Source organism: Scyliorhinus torazame, chromosome 17, assembly GCF_047496885.1.
Source record: "Scyliorhinus torazame isolate Kashiwa2021f chromosome 17, sScyTor2.1, whole genome shotgun sequence".
In the NCBI taxonomy this organism is placed as follows: Eukaryota; Metazoa; Chordata; class Chondrichthyes; order Carcharhiniformes; family Scyliorhinidae; genus Scyliorhinus; species Scyliorhinus torazame.
The window spans coordinates 16,798,826-16,815,213 of NC_092723.1; the positions used below are offsets into that span (position 1 = coordinate 16,798,826).

The following is a 16,388-nucleotide window of genomic DNA, read 5'->3' on the forward strand; positions in this document are numbered from 1 at the left end:
TCCAAGTAGTGACATGGGACCGTTCACATACGTTTTAACAGGGAAATGGGATCTCCATTTAATATCTCATCTGAGATAGCACCTCGGATAATCCATCACACCTTTATTGTTGTAGTCAGCTGTTAACCTTGATTTTAGTGCTCAAGTTCTGAAAGTGAGAGTTCTGTCATTTAGTGAGGTTGATACTGCAGCAGTCAGGGTATAAATTTGTCATTACACCCAGGATAGGGGAGGGGAAAATGGCTCAAGTTCCTGCTTCTGGGAATATAGCAGTGAGCCCCGCCACAAAAGTGTGTATCTGTTAAACCATGCTACACTGAAGTTCTCTGCAGTTGAACTTCACGTGAAGAATGACAATTGATTGAAGTAAAGAAAGGTGTGTAGCCCTGATAAAGTCAAAATGCAATCCAATTTTTGAACAATTTTGTCTTTTTGATGGAGAAAATGTGAATGGTCTTGTATCCTTTAACCAATTAATGACTCGGTCAGTCAGTCCAGCCGTTGTATGTCACCTTATACTAGCATTCTCTTAATAAATAACAAAAGGTTCGCCCTGTTTAGCTGTATATAGACAACCATATTTTTTATAAAATACAGAGCCAGGAACTCAAATGTTATCAGATTCCAATAGTTATGGATGTGTGTATATTGGCCCAAGTTGTGTATTCTATGTGCGCTTGGTACTCCCAGCTGTGCAGTAACTAATTTAAAATGACCGCAACACACTTCCAGAAAGCATTTTTTTTATTTATTAACAACAAGAATAATTCATTCCAGCTGGTGCAGAGGAACTGTGCCTGAGTACTTCCAGACGTCTACTATCCAAAGGATCAGTGCCAATATCCATTTCACATTGCTCATAATCAGGTACAGATCTCTGTGTACATTAATGTACACCCCTGGGTGGCAGTAATGCATGTTTTATAATTTCTGAGTTTATCAGAAAGAAGAAAATTGCAGCAGAAGTGTTAATATTTAGAGTGTAAATGTACAATGTCAGAACAGCAGCATCAATTTAGATATCATAGTATTGAAAGAAATAATGGATGGTGTAAGTTTTATTTAGATTTATTGTCATGTATATAGAGGTACAGTAAAAGGTATTCTGCATACAGTCCAGGCAGATTGTTCCATACATGAAAAACATAGGACATACAATAAATACACAATGTAAAGACATGGACATCGGGTGAAGCATGCAGAGTTTGGTGCTACAATAGTAGAGAAGATGTTAGAGAGATTAGTTCAGTCCATAAGAGGGCCATTCAGCTATCTGGTAATAGTGGGGAAGAAGCTGTTTTTTTAATCTGTTGTTGCGTGCTCTTGGACGTTTGTATCTTCTGCCCGATTTGAGAGGTTGTAAGAGAGAATAACTGGGTGAGAGGGGTCTTTGATGCTGCCCAAGGCAGCGGGAGATAAAGACCGAGTCAATGGATGGGAGGCGAGTTCGCGCGATGAACTGGGCTGTGTTCATGATTCTCTGTAGTTTCTTACAGTCCTGGACCGAGCAGTTGCTTTACCAGGCTGTGCTGTAGCCAGATAGGATGCTTTCGATGGTGCACCTACAAAAGTTGGTAAGAGTCAATGTGGACATGCCAAATTTCCTTCGTATATGCGCTGTTGTGCTTTCTTGGTTGTAGCATTGATGTGGGTGGACCAGGACAGATGGCTGATGATGTGTACACCTAGGAATTTGAAGCTGACAACAAGCTCCATCACGGCACCATTGCTGCAGGCTGGGGCGTGTGCAATACTTTGCTTCCTGCAGTCGATGACCAGCTCCTTAGTTTTGCTGACGTTGAGGGAGAGATTGTTGACGTCACACAATTCCACTAGGTTCTCTATCTCCCTCCTGTACTCTGACTCATCTTTGTTTGAGATCCGATCCACTATGGTCGTGTCATCAGCAAACTTGTAGAAAGAGTTGGAGCCGAATTGTGCCACACGGGTATGTGTGTATAGGGAGTATAGTAGGGTGCTAAGTACACAGCCTTGTGAGACCCCGGTATTGACAATTATTGTGGAGGAGGGTGTCATTGTTTGTCCTTGCTGATTGTGGTCATTGGACAGGAAGTTGAGGATCCAGCTGCAGAGGGAGGAGCTAAGTCTTGCGTTTTGTAGTTTGGATATGAGCTTGGCTGGGATTATGTTGTTGGAGGCAGAGCTGTAGTCCATGAATAGGATTCTGACGTCGGAGTCCTTGCTGTCCAGATACTTAAGGGATGAGTGCAGGGCCAGGGATGCCATCCGCTGTGGACCGGTTGTGGCAGTTTGCGAATTGCAGTGGATCAAGGCAATCTGGGAATATGGAGTTGTTGTGTCTCATGACCAACCTCTCCAAGCGCTTCATAATGATAGATGCCTAGTCGTTGAGGCACTTGGAAAACACCTGCTCTCGTAGATGCTTGGCTGGGTGTACCGTCCATTCTGCCAGATCCATTGGCCTGTGGTGTAAGGAGCTCTTCGTGAAACACGCAAAGTCCCATCTGTGTAGAAAGTTCCTAAAGTTAGTTGAAATGAACTGGCAAGTGTTGTCCATCATTATCCTCTTAAGGGGTGCCTTGTGTGCTAAAGTGTCTGTTCAGCTTGATTATTCATGTGTTACTCTTCATCTCGGGCAGGTGGTCCAGATCTCACACCCGTAATACAAGTCGACAAAGACCAAATGCTGTTGCTTATTCATTCAAAAATATCAGCTGCTGGAAATGACTACGGGAGATCTGGGACCTCATGTATGTGCAGTGTTTCTTTGGCTTGCTGCGGTTTGATTGCATTGCATGGTGCACATTTTGGATACTTCCCTCTCCATGTTGGGGTGCATGGAGGGACAGGATAGTGATTCCTTTGTCCTGTATCTGGTTGCTGTCATCCTGGGTGCTCTTGGTGGAGAAGCTAGGTGTACCACCTCCAGAGAGGGGTAGGGATGCCTAATCGCTGGCCACGCAGTATTGGTCTGTCCTGCATGATTAATTAATCTCTGGCAAAGAATGCACAGAGCTCGTAGGGAGCTCTTTTGAGCACTCGGGCCTCTCATGGTTATGTCATGAAGTTGTCTATGTGCTGTCCACCTGTTGGATTCTATAAGAGGATAGGAAGTCTGTGATCATCCTCATGATTTGCCTGGTCTGTAGTGGGCAGGAAGGCTCTGGAAAGAGTATCAGCCAAGTATAGCTCCTTCTCACATTTGTAGACAACGCTGAGATTGTAGCATTGCAGCTTTAGCATCATTCACTGCAGCCTTGCAGACACATTGCAAAAAGGCTTTTTTAAGATAGTTGAGAGTGGCTGCTGATCACATAGTATGATCATAGATAAAGTCATGGAATTTCCAACAGGTGAAGACTCAAACGAGGAGTTCCTTTTTGACCTGGCCATAACGAGTTTCTTTTTCGGAATGGCAACCGGTGACGAGTGGTGTCCCGCAGGGTTTAGTGTTGGGGCCACAGCTGTTCTCTTTATATATTAACGAGCTAGATGACGGGACTGGGGGCATTCTGGTTAAGTTTGCCGATGATATGAAGATAGGTGGAGGGGCAGGTAGTATTGAGGAGGTGGGGAGGCTGCAGGAAGATTTAGACAGTTTAGGAGAGTGGTCCAAGAAATGGCTGATGAAATTCAACGTGGGCAAGTGTGAGGTCTTGCACTTTGGAAAAAGAATAGAGGCATGGACTATTTTCTAAGCGGTGACAAAATTCATAATGCTGAAGTGCAAAGGGACTTGGGAGTCCTAGTCCAGGATTCTCTGAAGGTAAACTTGCAGGTTGAGTCCGTAATTAAGAAAGCAAATGCAATGTTGTCATTTATCTCAAGAAGCTTGGAATATAAAAGCAGGGATGTACTTCTGAAGCTTTATAAAGCATTAGTTAGGCCCCATTTAGAATACTGTGAGCAATTTTGGGCCCCACACCTCAGGAAGGACATACTGGCACGAGAGCGGGTCCAGCGGAGATTCACACGGATGATCCCAGGAATGGTAGGCCTAACCTACGATGAACGTCTGAGGATCCTGGGATTATATTCATTGGAGTTTAGGAGGTTGAGGGGAGATCTAATTGAAACTTACAAGATAATGAATGGCTTAGATAGGGTGGATGTAGGGAAGTTGTTTCCATTAGCAGGGGAGACTAGGACCCGGGGGATCAGCCTTAGAATAAAAGGGAGTCACTTTAGAACAGAGATGAGGAGAAATTTCTTCAGCCAGAGAGTGGTGGGTCTGTGGAATTCATTGCCACAGAGGGCGGTGGAGGCCGGGACGTTGAGTGTCTTTAAGACAGAAGTTGATAAATTCTTAATTTCTCGAGGAATTAAGGGCTATGGAGAGAGAGTGGGTAAATTGAGTTGAAATCGGCCGTGATTGAATGGTGGAGTGGACTCGATGGGCCGAATGGCCTTACTTCCGCTCCTATGTCTTATGCTCTTCTGGTCTTATGTATGGTCCTAAGTCATCTTCTTGCATTTACCAAACGAGTATGTAATTGATGATTTTGCAGCGTTGGCCTGCAAAGAGTTACTCCATCCACCGCTGGAAACCCTCGCTGCCAGTGGAGATGCCAAAGGGCATACAAAGAAAATGGCATCTGTCAACTGGAGACATGGATGTACTCAAGTTTCCAGGACACTTCTTCAGGTGGAATTTGCCAGAATCCGCATTTCGCATCATAAATGTTGAAGACCTTCGCATTGGACATAGCACCTGTTCAACCATCTTCATGGGATGATGTGAACTGAGAAGTACCTTGTTTAAGTGCACTTGATCTCCGTCAGGCAATCAGGAAAGCAAAGGCTAGTCGTCTGGCCTGCCTCATAAAGAGTTTTGGCTGTTCCGAAATCTTGAACACTGCCACTAAATGGCATGACTCCATCCTCTTCCTCATGGCCTCGAAAAAGGCCCCGACAATCTTGGGGCAGGGCCAGATGAGTGTGGTTGGCCAGACCTTCCTGGCACCCTGCCCAATTATCCTCTGCCTCCGGGAAGAACCCGCTTAGGCATGTACTGGTTGGGTGCACCCTGTGCACCACCTTCAGTTGCGTTAGGTTCAGCCTTGCGCATGAGGAGGTAGAGTTCGCCCTGTGCAGTGCTTCAATCCTGAGTCCTTACCCTGTGTTCATGCCTAGGATCTCCTCCCACCTTTCCCATGTATCGTCCAGCGGGGCTCTTATTTCTTCAAACTTTCGTCCGTACATGTTGGTGCATTTAGCGTCCGCCACCAGCAGTCTGTCCAGTAGATTGTGTCCGGGTAGTTGGGGAAACGTTGCAGTTTCCTTGCGGAGGAAGTCCCTGTTGAGTATCGGAGCTTATTTCCTGTCGGGAGCTGGAGCTTCTGCGTTAGATCCCCAGGGTCGCCCCTCTACCATCTACGTACAGGTCTTGTACTGTCAGTACCCCTTCATCCTGCCTGCACGTTTTGAAGGTGCCATCTGTTTTTGCCAGAATAAATGTGGTTTTTGCAAATGGGGGCCGCAGCAGACATGTCACCAAGTTTGAAATGGTGCCCGAGTTGGTTCCAGGTCCTTGCTGTGGCCCCTAACACCAGTCACCACCACGGCTCCTCGGGTATTTGGCTGGGGGGAATGGAAACGGAAGTGGGGCCGTGACCAGTGCTCAAAGGGATGTCCCAACACAGGAGGTCACATCCATTTGTGGCCATTCAGCCTCTGGCTCTCCCAGCCACCCCTGCACCCTTTCTGCATTTGCTGCCCAGTGGTAGAATAGGAGGTTCTGCATAGCCAGGCCTCCCATGTTCCTCCTTCTTTGTAAGATGCTTTTGTGAATCTTTTTTCCCCCAGCCTGTCGAGGAACTGTTTCCCTCCTTGGTCCCCCTCCTGGGGCTCGAGGTGTACAGTCGACTTAAGAAAGTTGCAAGGACTCATTGATCTTTTTTGGCACTGTGACAATTCTACTATTTCCAACCGTTAGATCACTCTCATGGCTGCCTGCTTTCTCAGTTGGTGTGACAGTAGGCAACTGTCCTTGTCCCCATGCTCGTAAAAGGTCCCCAGTGTCTGATGAAGCTGGTTCACTGTTTTCCCAATGGAGAGCAGGTCAAATTCCACTTGTAGCTATTTCCTCTCCATCAGTAGTTCCCCGGTGAGGGCTGTGGACTACCGCCTATCCATTCAGGCGTTGCCTACCTGCCCTTTCCTTTCAGTCTCTGACTCTATATGCTATTATTTGCCTCCTCATCACTGCCTTCAGTGCCTCCCAGAATGTGGAAGGTGAGATCTCCCCATTTTGGTTGCAGGTTACATACCCTTCGATGACTGACATTTTTCTGCAGATTGCCTTATCAGCGAGAAGGGCTGTGTCACGCCTCCATGGGGACCGCTGAGTATGGCCCATCTTCAACCTCTTGTCCATGTTGTGTGGTGCATGGTCCGAGATTACTTTTGCTGAGCATTCCGCCCCTACCAACCCTGGAAGGACTGACTTGCCCACTGCGAAGCAATCTTTGCAGGAGTAGGCTTTTGAAGGTGGGAAAATGAGAACTCCTCCCTCGGATGGTTGAACCTCCATGGGTCTACCCCCACCCCTTCATCTGCTCCATAAAGGTGTTTAACCCCCCTCCCCCTATTTGGGGCTGGACTTGTCTGTCATTGGGCCCTGTACACAGTTCAAGTCTCCCCCCATGATTAGTTGGTGGGAGTCGAGATGGGGGATTTCTGCCAATGTTTTTTTAATGAACTCGGCGTTGTTCCCAGTTTGGAGCATATATATTTAAAAGCACCACCAGGGTCCCGCTAACCATTACATATCGTCTCCCTGGGTTTGTCACCGTGTTCGTCGCTGTGGAGCAGTATGGCCACTCCCCTCCCTTGCCCTTGAGTCAAAGCACGCTTGATATGTTTGTCCACTCTGCTTTTCCTTGCCCTTAGTTGGTCTTTCTCACTTACATGTGGCTCCAATTTCCTGATAAATGCGTATTGTGTGTCCTTTCCACTTACATGACCGCATGCTCCTTACCCAGTTAGAAACCCACTCATTATCCTGAAACTTGTAGTTTGGTGATGTTTGCCCATGGGGTTTCCCGTAATTTGGGATTTTGCCGGAGTGACCTGTGGGTCCCGGTCAACCTCGGGGCTTGATGAAGCGCTCCTTCCAAACCAGTTTCCCGAGCATTTTCAAAAGTTATTCTGTCGGGTTCCTGCCCTCTATACTCTCTGGTAGCCGAACAGTCCGCAGGTTCTGTTTGTGAGGCCTGTTCCCCTGATTGTTGACTTTCCCCTTGAGCGTCTTCTGGGTTGTTATCGCTTTGAGCGAGGCAATGCGCTTGTTGGTCGGTGGCTGATTTCTATGGTCTCACACCATTGCCTCCTGAGCTTTCAGACTCCGCTTAGTTTGGATCTTAACCAGTCAGCTGCATCTGATTTTAGCTTATTCTAATTTAACTCATCAGTAACTGTGCCTAAGGCTCAATTCATGGTTTTACAACCCCAAGCCCCTTGATACTCTGTCTCACTAAAGGAGCCAATCTATTCCTGACCACATTTTTAATGACAGCTTGCAGTGCAATACATCTCAATAATAATAATAATATTCGCTTATTGTCACAAGTAGGCTTCAATGAAGTTACTGTGAAAAATCCCTAGTCGCCACATTCCAGCGCCTGTTCAGGGAGGCCGGTACGGGAATTTTTGATTACTGGTTCTTGTACTCTATCGTTTTTGTATTGTGGTTGTTTGTTATGCCAAAAATACCTCATTAAAAATTGAACCCATGCTGCTGGCCTTGTTCTGCATTACAAGCCAGCTGTTTAGCCCACTGTGCTAAACCAGCCCCTGGTTTATCTCAAAAGCATAATCATAGGGGACTTACTAGCGCAATGCATTGACACTTGAATATTTCACTTCCGAGTCGAGTGTTTGAATTCAGCCCAAGTTTGTGTACTCTTAGCAAGTTTCATTGAAAGAATTTACCAGGTAAATGTGGCTCTGGGTCAAGAGATTATTTCTTACTTTCTCCCAATGTCCTTCTCTCCACAAGCGCGCACGCACGCACGCACACACACACACACGCACGCACACACACACGCACGCACGCACACACGCACACACACACACACACACACACACACACACACACACACTATGAAAATAAGCCAAATTTTAGTAATTGTTACTTGGGCGGCCAATATTGCGATGATAAGGAAGTGGGTAGTGGGTTGGGGGCGGCTTGGGAGCGGATGGAGGCAGCCTCATGCAGGGGCACCAGCTTGGGGGTGCTGATGAAGGCACCATTGCCGTTCCCGCCAATGAGATATTCTACCAGTCCTGTGGTGGTGGTGGCCCTGAGGATCTGGGGGTCAGTGGATGAGGTACATTGGTGCAGTGGGTGCATCGGTTTGGTCCCCAATATGTGACGACCATCGGTTTGCTCTTTGGAGCTTAGATGGGGGATTTCGGGTATGGCAAAGGGTGGGAATTGAGAAGATGGGGGACCTGTTTCTGGAAGGGAGTTTCCCCAGCTTGAGGGCGCTGGAGGAGAAGTTTGGGTTGGCAGCAGGCAATGATTTTAGATATCTTCAGGTGCGGGACTTTCTGCGCAGGCAGGTATCATCCTTCCCACTCCTGCCACTAAGAGGATTCAAGATAGGGTAGTGTCTAGGGGATGGGTGGGGTGGGGAGCGTCTTAGACATCTACAAAGAATTAGTGGGATGGAGGAGACACATATAGAAGAGCTGAAGCATAAGTGGGAGGAGGAACTGGGGGGTGAGATGGAAGATGGCCTGTGGGCGGAGGCGCTGAGCAGGGTCAATGCGACCGCCACATGCGCAAGGCTCAGCCTGATCTAATTTAAGGTGGTGACCAGGCGCACATGACAGAGGCCCGGATGAGTAGATTTTTTGGGGTGGAAGACAAGTGTGTCAGGTGTGCGGGTGGACCAGCGAACCATGTCCACATATTCTGGGCATGCCCAAAAATTAGGGGATATTGGCAGGGGTTCGCGGATGTCATGTCCAGGGTATTGAAGACCAGGGTGGAAATGAGTCCAGGGGTAGCGATCTTTGGGGTGTTGGCAGACCCGGGTGTCCAGGAGGAGAGAGAGGCGGATGTTCTCGCCTTTTCCTCCTTGTTAGCCCGACGACGGATATTACTGGCTTGGAGGGAGTCTAGGCCTCCGAAGTCAGAGGCCTGGTTAACCAACATGGCGATCTTTCTCGGCCTGGAAAGGATCAAGTTCACCTTGAGAGGGTCGGTGTCAGGGTTTGCCCGGAGGTGGCAACCATTGACTTCTTTGCGGGGAATTAATCGTCAACGGTGGGGGTGGGGTTAGGGTAATATAGAGTAGGGGGTTAAATAGGCGGGCCTTGGAGGGACGGATGTTGGCGGTTGCTTTTTGATTACTGGTCCTTGTACTCTATCGTTTTTGTATTGTGGTTGTTTGTTATGCCAAAAATACCTCATTAAAAATTGTTTGATAATAGGAATGGGGACCCAAGTATTCCACCCTCCCCATACTGTTAGCGTGGAAGTGTTGAGCTCTATTATAATATTCCCCAATATTATTCAGTATGTGACGAGGTAATTTACCCATGGATTGAATTTGGAACCTCCTTGAATGGCTCACTGTCCTGGTAAGAATGGGTTTACCCAGTAAGCTAGGAAGGAAGTCTTGCTGATGTGTTTAAGATCAACTATCCTAAAATACAACATTTTTGCGATTTTCGTTCAATTTCTAAATTTCTTTGCAATGTTACAAATAATTTACTTACACCCTTGTTTCTCACGTTAGTTTAAAAATGTCTTCACAGTACTGCCGTATCTGATTTATCCTCTGAAAACCGTGATATCTTGCACATTCCAGTGAAGTGTAAATGGTGGGCGTATGAATTCTTTGTGCTGCTGTACTGGAGGCATTTGTTTCCTTGCCAGGATCCCAGCAAAGCAGGTGTTTGATATTCTTGTACTGTATCAGCTTGAGCTGTAGGAAAACACCCAGCTGTACTGTTCGTGATTTTGGCCTTCAAAGCATGATATGTGTTTGGGAAAGAGTCACATGAAGAGAATATTTTGATCTTTGTAACACGTGAGTGAAGTGCTGGTGGTTGTTGATATCATTTGAGGAAAGTGATGAATTAAACTTATTGCAGAAGCAAATCTTTCAACCATGTTACACCGTGTACCCATGAATAAATGGATATGGGTGTAGGACAGAGAAAGGTAACTAAGGGTGGCACGGTAGCATAGTGGTTAGCATGTTGGTTCACAGCGCCGGGGTCCCAGGTTCGATTCCCAGTTTGGGCCACTGTCTGTGTCGAGTCTGTAATTTCTCCCCGTGTCTGCGTGGGTTTCCTCCGGGTGCGGTTTTCTCCCTCCGTGTACCCGAACAGGTGCCAGAGTGTGGCGACTTGGGGCTTTTCACAGTAACTTAATTGCAGTGTTAATGTAAGCCTACTTGTGACAATAATAAAGATTATTATTAACTAGAGTGGGAGGAGACTTGAGTCGAGTATAAATACTAACCCAATTGGTCTAAATGACCAGGAACTTTGACAAAGAGTCATGCAGACTCAAAACATTAGCTTCATTCGCTCTCCACAGATGATGTCAGATCTGCTGAGGTTGTCCAGTATTTTCTGTTTTTGTTGTTGGTCTAAATGATCTGATTTTGTGCTGCAGCTGTTCTTTAATTTGATGCAATTTTAGTATCATATTGGGATCAGTGAACTAAATAATAGGGATGGTAACACTGGAACATAATTTACCTCTTCCCTCCCCTAAGCCCTAATGTTTGTTGAGTTACTATTATCAAATGTGTTATAGACTGTGACTTAGTGTAGCGGGAAGATGACCAGACTCAAAATAATGGAGCTAATCTGACTGCCCCACAGCTTCTGTTTACGCATTGCCAGTGACATTTCACTGTCTTTCCATCAGCGGTACTGGGTGCACCTTCACAAAGGGGATCCATTTGTATTAATGTTTCTCCTGACCCAAGCAACAGCTCCTTTGTTACAATTTCCTTTTGACTCCCTGACTGCACCAAAAGGATTACAATTCACTTTCCATCTTTATCTGTGCTTTTATTATCTCTCAAGCTCAAATTTTCCAGTGTCTTCTCACTGGGTTTCTTGAGCTTTACCGCAGATGGACTCGGACTCGTTCAAAACCCAACTACACTTATCAAGTCTTCCACTCCTCCATTACTTGTATCCTTATTGACTTCTACTGGCTCAAGTGTCCAAGACATTGAGTTTAAATCTTGTTTACAATTTCCACCATGGTGTTTTACATTTCTGACATCGCAATCTTTCAATCTTATTTCTCTGTCCATTCGGCCCGATGACTTGTTTGCTTCTTTCTACACTACTACTTGTATGACGGTCTTAATTTTGCTGACCTTATTCTCTGCTTGAACCTCTGTTTTGTTGCCTCCTACCTCCCCTTAAGTTGTCTTCTCAAAACCCATCTTTCGAACCAAGTTTTTTGATTATGCTTTGACAAAGAGTCATCCAGACTCTCCACCGATGCTGTCAGACCTGCTGAGATTGTCCAGTATTTTTTTGATTATCCCCCCGCTCCGATATTGCTCAGTCGCTACTTTTCCTTTGGAGATGCAGTTGATTATGACAACACAAAGAAAGGAAAATCAGAATGCTATCTAATAAACTGCCATATTGAAACTTGTCACTACATTATTGCAGTGTCATTGCCTCATGACTTCAAGCCTTGCACAATCATTTCTTCTATCAAGTATAAATCTCTTGGTCTTTGTTTAATTGCATAGAATTACAGCACAGGAACAGGCCATTCAGACCAGCTGATCTGTGCCAGTGTTTATGCTCCACACAAACATCCTGGCTTATTTATTTAATTTAACTCTATCAACATCTTGTTCTAATCCTTTCACCTCATGTAGCTTCCACTTAAATGCATATATGCTGTTCCCCTCGGGGTGGACAATTGATTAATGGAGCTTTTTGTGAATCTTTCAATGTTTCATCATATTCAGCTGTTTGCTGCCTTTATAAGCCAGCAGAATTTGTTTAATATGTCAGTGTGTGTATGTCATGACTGAAGTATGCTTATGCTCAGGCTGGTTTCAGCATCACGCTTGAGGCGCCTATTTACACACAACGTGCCCAAAACGCCCAGCCAACTGGCAAAAGAAGCCTGGGGACATGGGAGAAAAATATTTTTTTATTTTGGGAACTCATCCTACAGAAGAATGAGGGGTGATCTTATCGAAACAAATAAAATTATGAAGGGAATAGATCGGATAGAAGCAGGGAGGCTGTTTCCACTGGCGTGAAACTAGAACTAGGGGCATAGCCTCAGAATGAGGAGGAACAGATTTAGGACTGAGTTGTGGAGGAACTTCACCAAAGGGTCATGAATCTGTGGAATTCCCTGACCAGTGAAACAGTTGAGGCTACCTCGTTAAATGTTTTTAAGGCAAAGGTAGATAGATTTTTGAACTGTAAAGGAATAGAAGGTTACGGTGAGTGGGCGGCTAAGTGGAGCTGAGTTCACACACAGATCAGCCACGATCTTCTTGAATGACGGAGCAGGCTCGAGGGGCCAGATGGCCTACTCTTGATCCTAGTTCTTAGTTCTTATGTACATGTAGGCCAGCTATGCTTTTAATCTGTAAATGAATGGAGTGCTGCCCATTGACTGCTCTTCCAAACTTTGCACCCTAAAGATACCTTCTTGTACATTATGGAAGGCGAAGGCTTCCAATGTGGCCTTCAAACAAAGAACAAAGAAATGTACAGCACAGGAACAGGCCCTTCGGCCCTCCAAGCCCGTGCCGACCATGCTGCCCGACTAAACTACAATCTTCTACACTTCCTGGGTCCGTATCCCTCTATTCCCATCCTATTCATGTGTTTGTCAAGATGCCCCTTAAATGTCACTATCGTCCCTGCTTCCACCACCACCTCCGGTAGCGAGTTCCAGGCACCCACTACCCTCTGCGTAAAAAACTTGCCTCGTACATCTACTCTAAACCTTGCCCCTCTCACCTTAAACCTATGCCCCCTAGTAATTGACCCCTCTACCCTGGGGTAAAGCCTCTGACTATCCACTCTGTCTATGCACCTCATAATTTTGTATACCTCTATCAGGTCTCCCCTCAACCTCCTTCGTTCCAGTGAGAACAAACCGAGTTTATTCAACCGCTCCTCATAGCTAATGCCCTCCATACCAGGCACCATTCTGGTAAATCTCTTCTGCACCCTCTCCAAAGCCTCCACATCCTTCTGGTAGTGTGGCGACCAGAATTGAACACTATACTCCAAGTGTGGCCTAACTAAGGTTCTATACAGCTGCAACAGGACTTGCCAATTCTTATACTCAATGCCCCGGCCAATGAAGGCAAGCATGTTGTATGCCTTCTTGACTACCTTCTCCACCTGTGTTGCCCCTTTCAATGACCTGTGGACCTGTACTCCTAGATCTCTTTGACTTTCAATACTCTTGAGGGTTCTACCATTCACTGTATATTCCCTGCCTGCATTAGACCTTCCAAAATGCATTACCTCACATTTGTTTATATTTCCTTATGCACTCTAATAATGCTAAAAATGTATTAATATTTTGACACAGTTGCTGTATCCAACAACAGTTAATAGTTATAGTCCGAGCCTGTAAGTTGATGCCATTGAAGTACACTCTGAATCCAAACATTAATTCTCCTTGCGATGTTGACTTTAAGAGGTAATATACCCGAGGGCCCTTCACTCTCATGGATTGACTATTCAAACCTTAAATTTGTCTTTTCTCTGTTGGCTGATCTTTCTATTTGCTGGTGTTGTTTTGAGTTTGCTGCATTCACTTGTAACCTAAAGTTATGTAATTGTGTTTTCTTAATGTTTGCGCTAAAATTATGTAGTTCAGTGGAGTACACGGTTGTAATTAATTCATTACAGGCTAGCTTGGATTCTCACTTATCAGAACTGAATGCTTTTTGAACCTTTGGGCTAATCTGCCCCTAACTGTACTTAGCAGTATTTTCAGAGCTGCATCATATTCTGACATTTCGCCACGCAGTTTGGTTTGAATGCTGCAAACTAATGGTTATTTTCTTCACACTGAATCAAGGTCTCAGTGGTAAAATGGTGCCTGTGGTTCAAGTGCCAGTCCACTCACGAATGTTTGTGGGTGTTAAGTGTCCTCGCCTGTAATGTCAGGACTGTATAATTTTAGCAGATTGATTGCAACAAATGTGCAGAGTGTTCTGTAAACAGTTGGCAGGGGGAGGTTTTGATCAATGTTTGTCGCTTTGGCTGACTGAACAAGCTTGATACAGCTGTAGTTAGTTGGAGGATAGATGACCAACACTATTTTCTGACATCACAAATATATCTCATTGTTTTTTTGATTATGAACATTGTGCTGTAGGTTTCTTTTCTGCATTAATTTGGAGGCTGACTGCAGCTGGTGGTTTGAGTGACGGTCACTTTTGGCATGAATGGACGGATCATGTTACAAATTGTCTGGTTGGTGAATTACCAATAGGGCTTCTACCAAAGGGTGTCAGAAGCCTCGACTTCAGAGCACAAGTAGTGCAAGCAGTATGAAGCATGGTCTGGAAATCTCTGATTGCAGTTTGGCAGCATCAGAGTTCACCAGTGGGATTGTACGTGAAAGAGAAAGAAAGGGTCAAAAACGAAAATGCCTTTTATTTCCTGAACCTTGAACTGCAGAAGTTAGTTGAATTTTACAGTTCATGCTGAGTCTTCAGTGTGCAAGTCGCAATAGTAAAGTATCCTTTTCTGTTGAGTGTCATGTTTTGTGTGTCTTAACGATATGTTGATGAGGATTACATATCCTACAACAAAATATACTGGACACTTGGCAGACCCGAGGTAACATTTTCAGGTTTAAGTCATTGCTTATATTGTCTTCTGTGTAGTGCTCATGACAAATTAATATATTTTTTAATAGAGCCCTGCTGTGTAATTGAAGGGGATTAATGTATCATAAAATAGCGAACGCATCACAGTTTACTAAATACATTTTCCCTCCTACAACAGTATTTTTTTTTTTATAGCTTCACAGCCAATATAACAATAATTGCTCACCCCAGATATTTAGCTGGGTTTGTACAGCATGCTATGGGAATTCAAGTCAGTCTGAAATCGCTTCCAGGAAGGGGTTAGGCATTTGATGGATTTGTGGCCAGTGACTGGCTTGTTATGCTGCACCCAGTGGCACTTCACAATGATACAATTATGGAAGATGAGCAACTTTGCTTAAATTGCCGTATAATTTTCTATACCATTCTGAGAATGGTAACTATCGAGCTCCGAGTCGAGGCAATATGACTGGAAAATGGAAAAACTGCACACCAGCAATCCTGTAGCAAGGGCTGTCAGCCTCCTTCAGGCTGCTGAAGATCGATTTGAAGCAAAGAACCATCGAACCTGAAACACGCTGGTTTTAATCTTTGCAGTTTGTATTTTTTTTACATAGCTGCATGACAGAGCATTATACGTCACTTTTTTCTGTTGTGTGTATATATAATACCCATGCACTTTCTTAGTCTCAATTAGTTGAGAGTTCTCTCACAACATAATGGCACCCGTTCCTAATATAACGTCTTTATTTTCCTACAGTCTTTTTCATTAAAAAAAATGAAGCTGTGTAACACCATATAACATTGCTGTGTGGAATGTAATTTTTTTACACAGGCTACAAAGCTATGATAGTTTTTACCGAGTTTTGCGATGTAGAAATGCTGCTGTTGTGATCCTGGTGAATGAGCTTCAATTGAGGAAATGAATACAATGTTAGCTGACATTGTGTACCGTGCACACATTGCATTTAGTGTGAGAGACGCTGTAGTTGAAGTCTTGGGTCTGTGCAATTCAACGGACGTTGCAAAATGGTTCTATTTAAACCAACAGGAACCGGTTTCTATCGGCTCTTGTGCTGCAGCATTTGAGTAGAGCAGTTTTTTTTATTTTCCTTAACCACTGCTGGCAGCAGGGATTCCTTGTGTTGAGGGATTTCCACTCGAGCAGTGATGATGATCACAGACCGGATATTTACTTGATCGATTCTGTGGTTTGTGACACGGGGATATGCAGATGGACCATTCCTCTGCAGGTGGAAGAATCTTTCTGCTTAATTCGTTGCTGGGAACATTTGTGAGTACTATATGTTTTATTGGTATGCGCAGGTTTAAACAAAAGGTTCGTAATTTGGCATCTCCATGTAGCAGTGATGCTGATCTGAGCAATGAATGTTGACAGTCTCCAAATAATAGTGTCACACTATTGGAAATTGCCACTCTCTGCTTGCTTGAAATAAGATTGACAACAAAATATGTTTAATGTCCAGAGCATTATGCCGTCAGTTCAACACTATGGATATGATTCTAGTCCACTAATTATGGTTTTGTGCATTTTATGTTGGACTGCAGTACTGCAAAACTTCAGGA

At 44.8% G+C, this 16,388-nt stretch overlaps 1 protein-coding gene across 4 annotated transcripts in view; it reads left to right on the forward strand.

Moving 5' to 3' along the window:
- Positions 1–16,388, forward strand: part of tmcc2 (transmembrane and coiled-coil domain family 2) — a 204,999-nt gene that overhangs the window by 106,954 nt on the left and 81,657 nt on the right. The window contains exon 1 of one of the 4 annotated variants that reach the window (XM_072480121.1): positions 15,972–16,095. The exons of the other annotated variants lie outside the window; for them this stretch is intronic. Within the exon in view, the coding sequence (XP_072336222.1) occupies positions 16,030–16,095 (66 nt within the window). The 5' untranslated portion in view covers positions 15,972–16,029. Of the gene's footprint in view, positions 1–15,971; positions 16,096–16,388 lie in introns of those variants that run through there. 4 annotated transcript variants of the gene reach the window in all.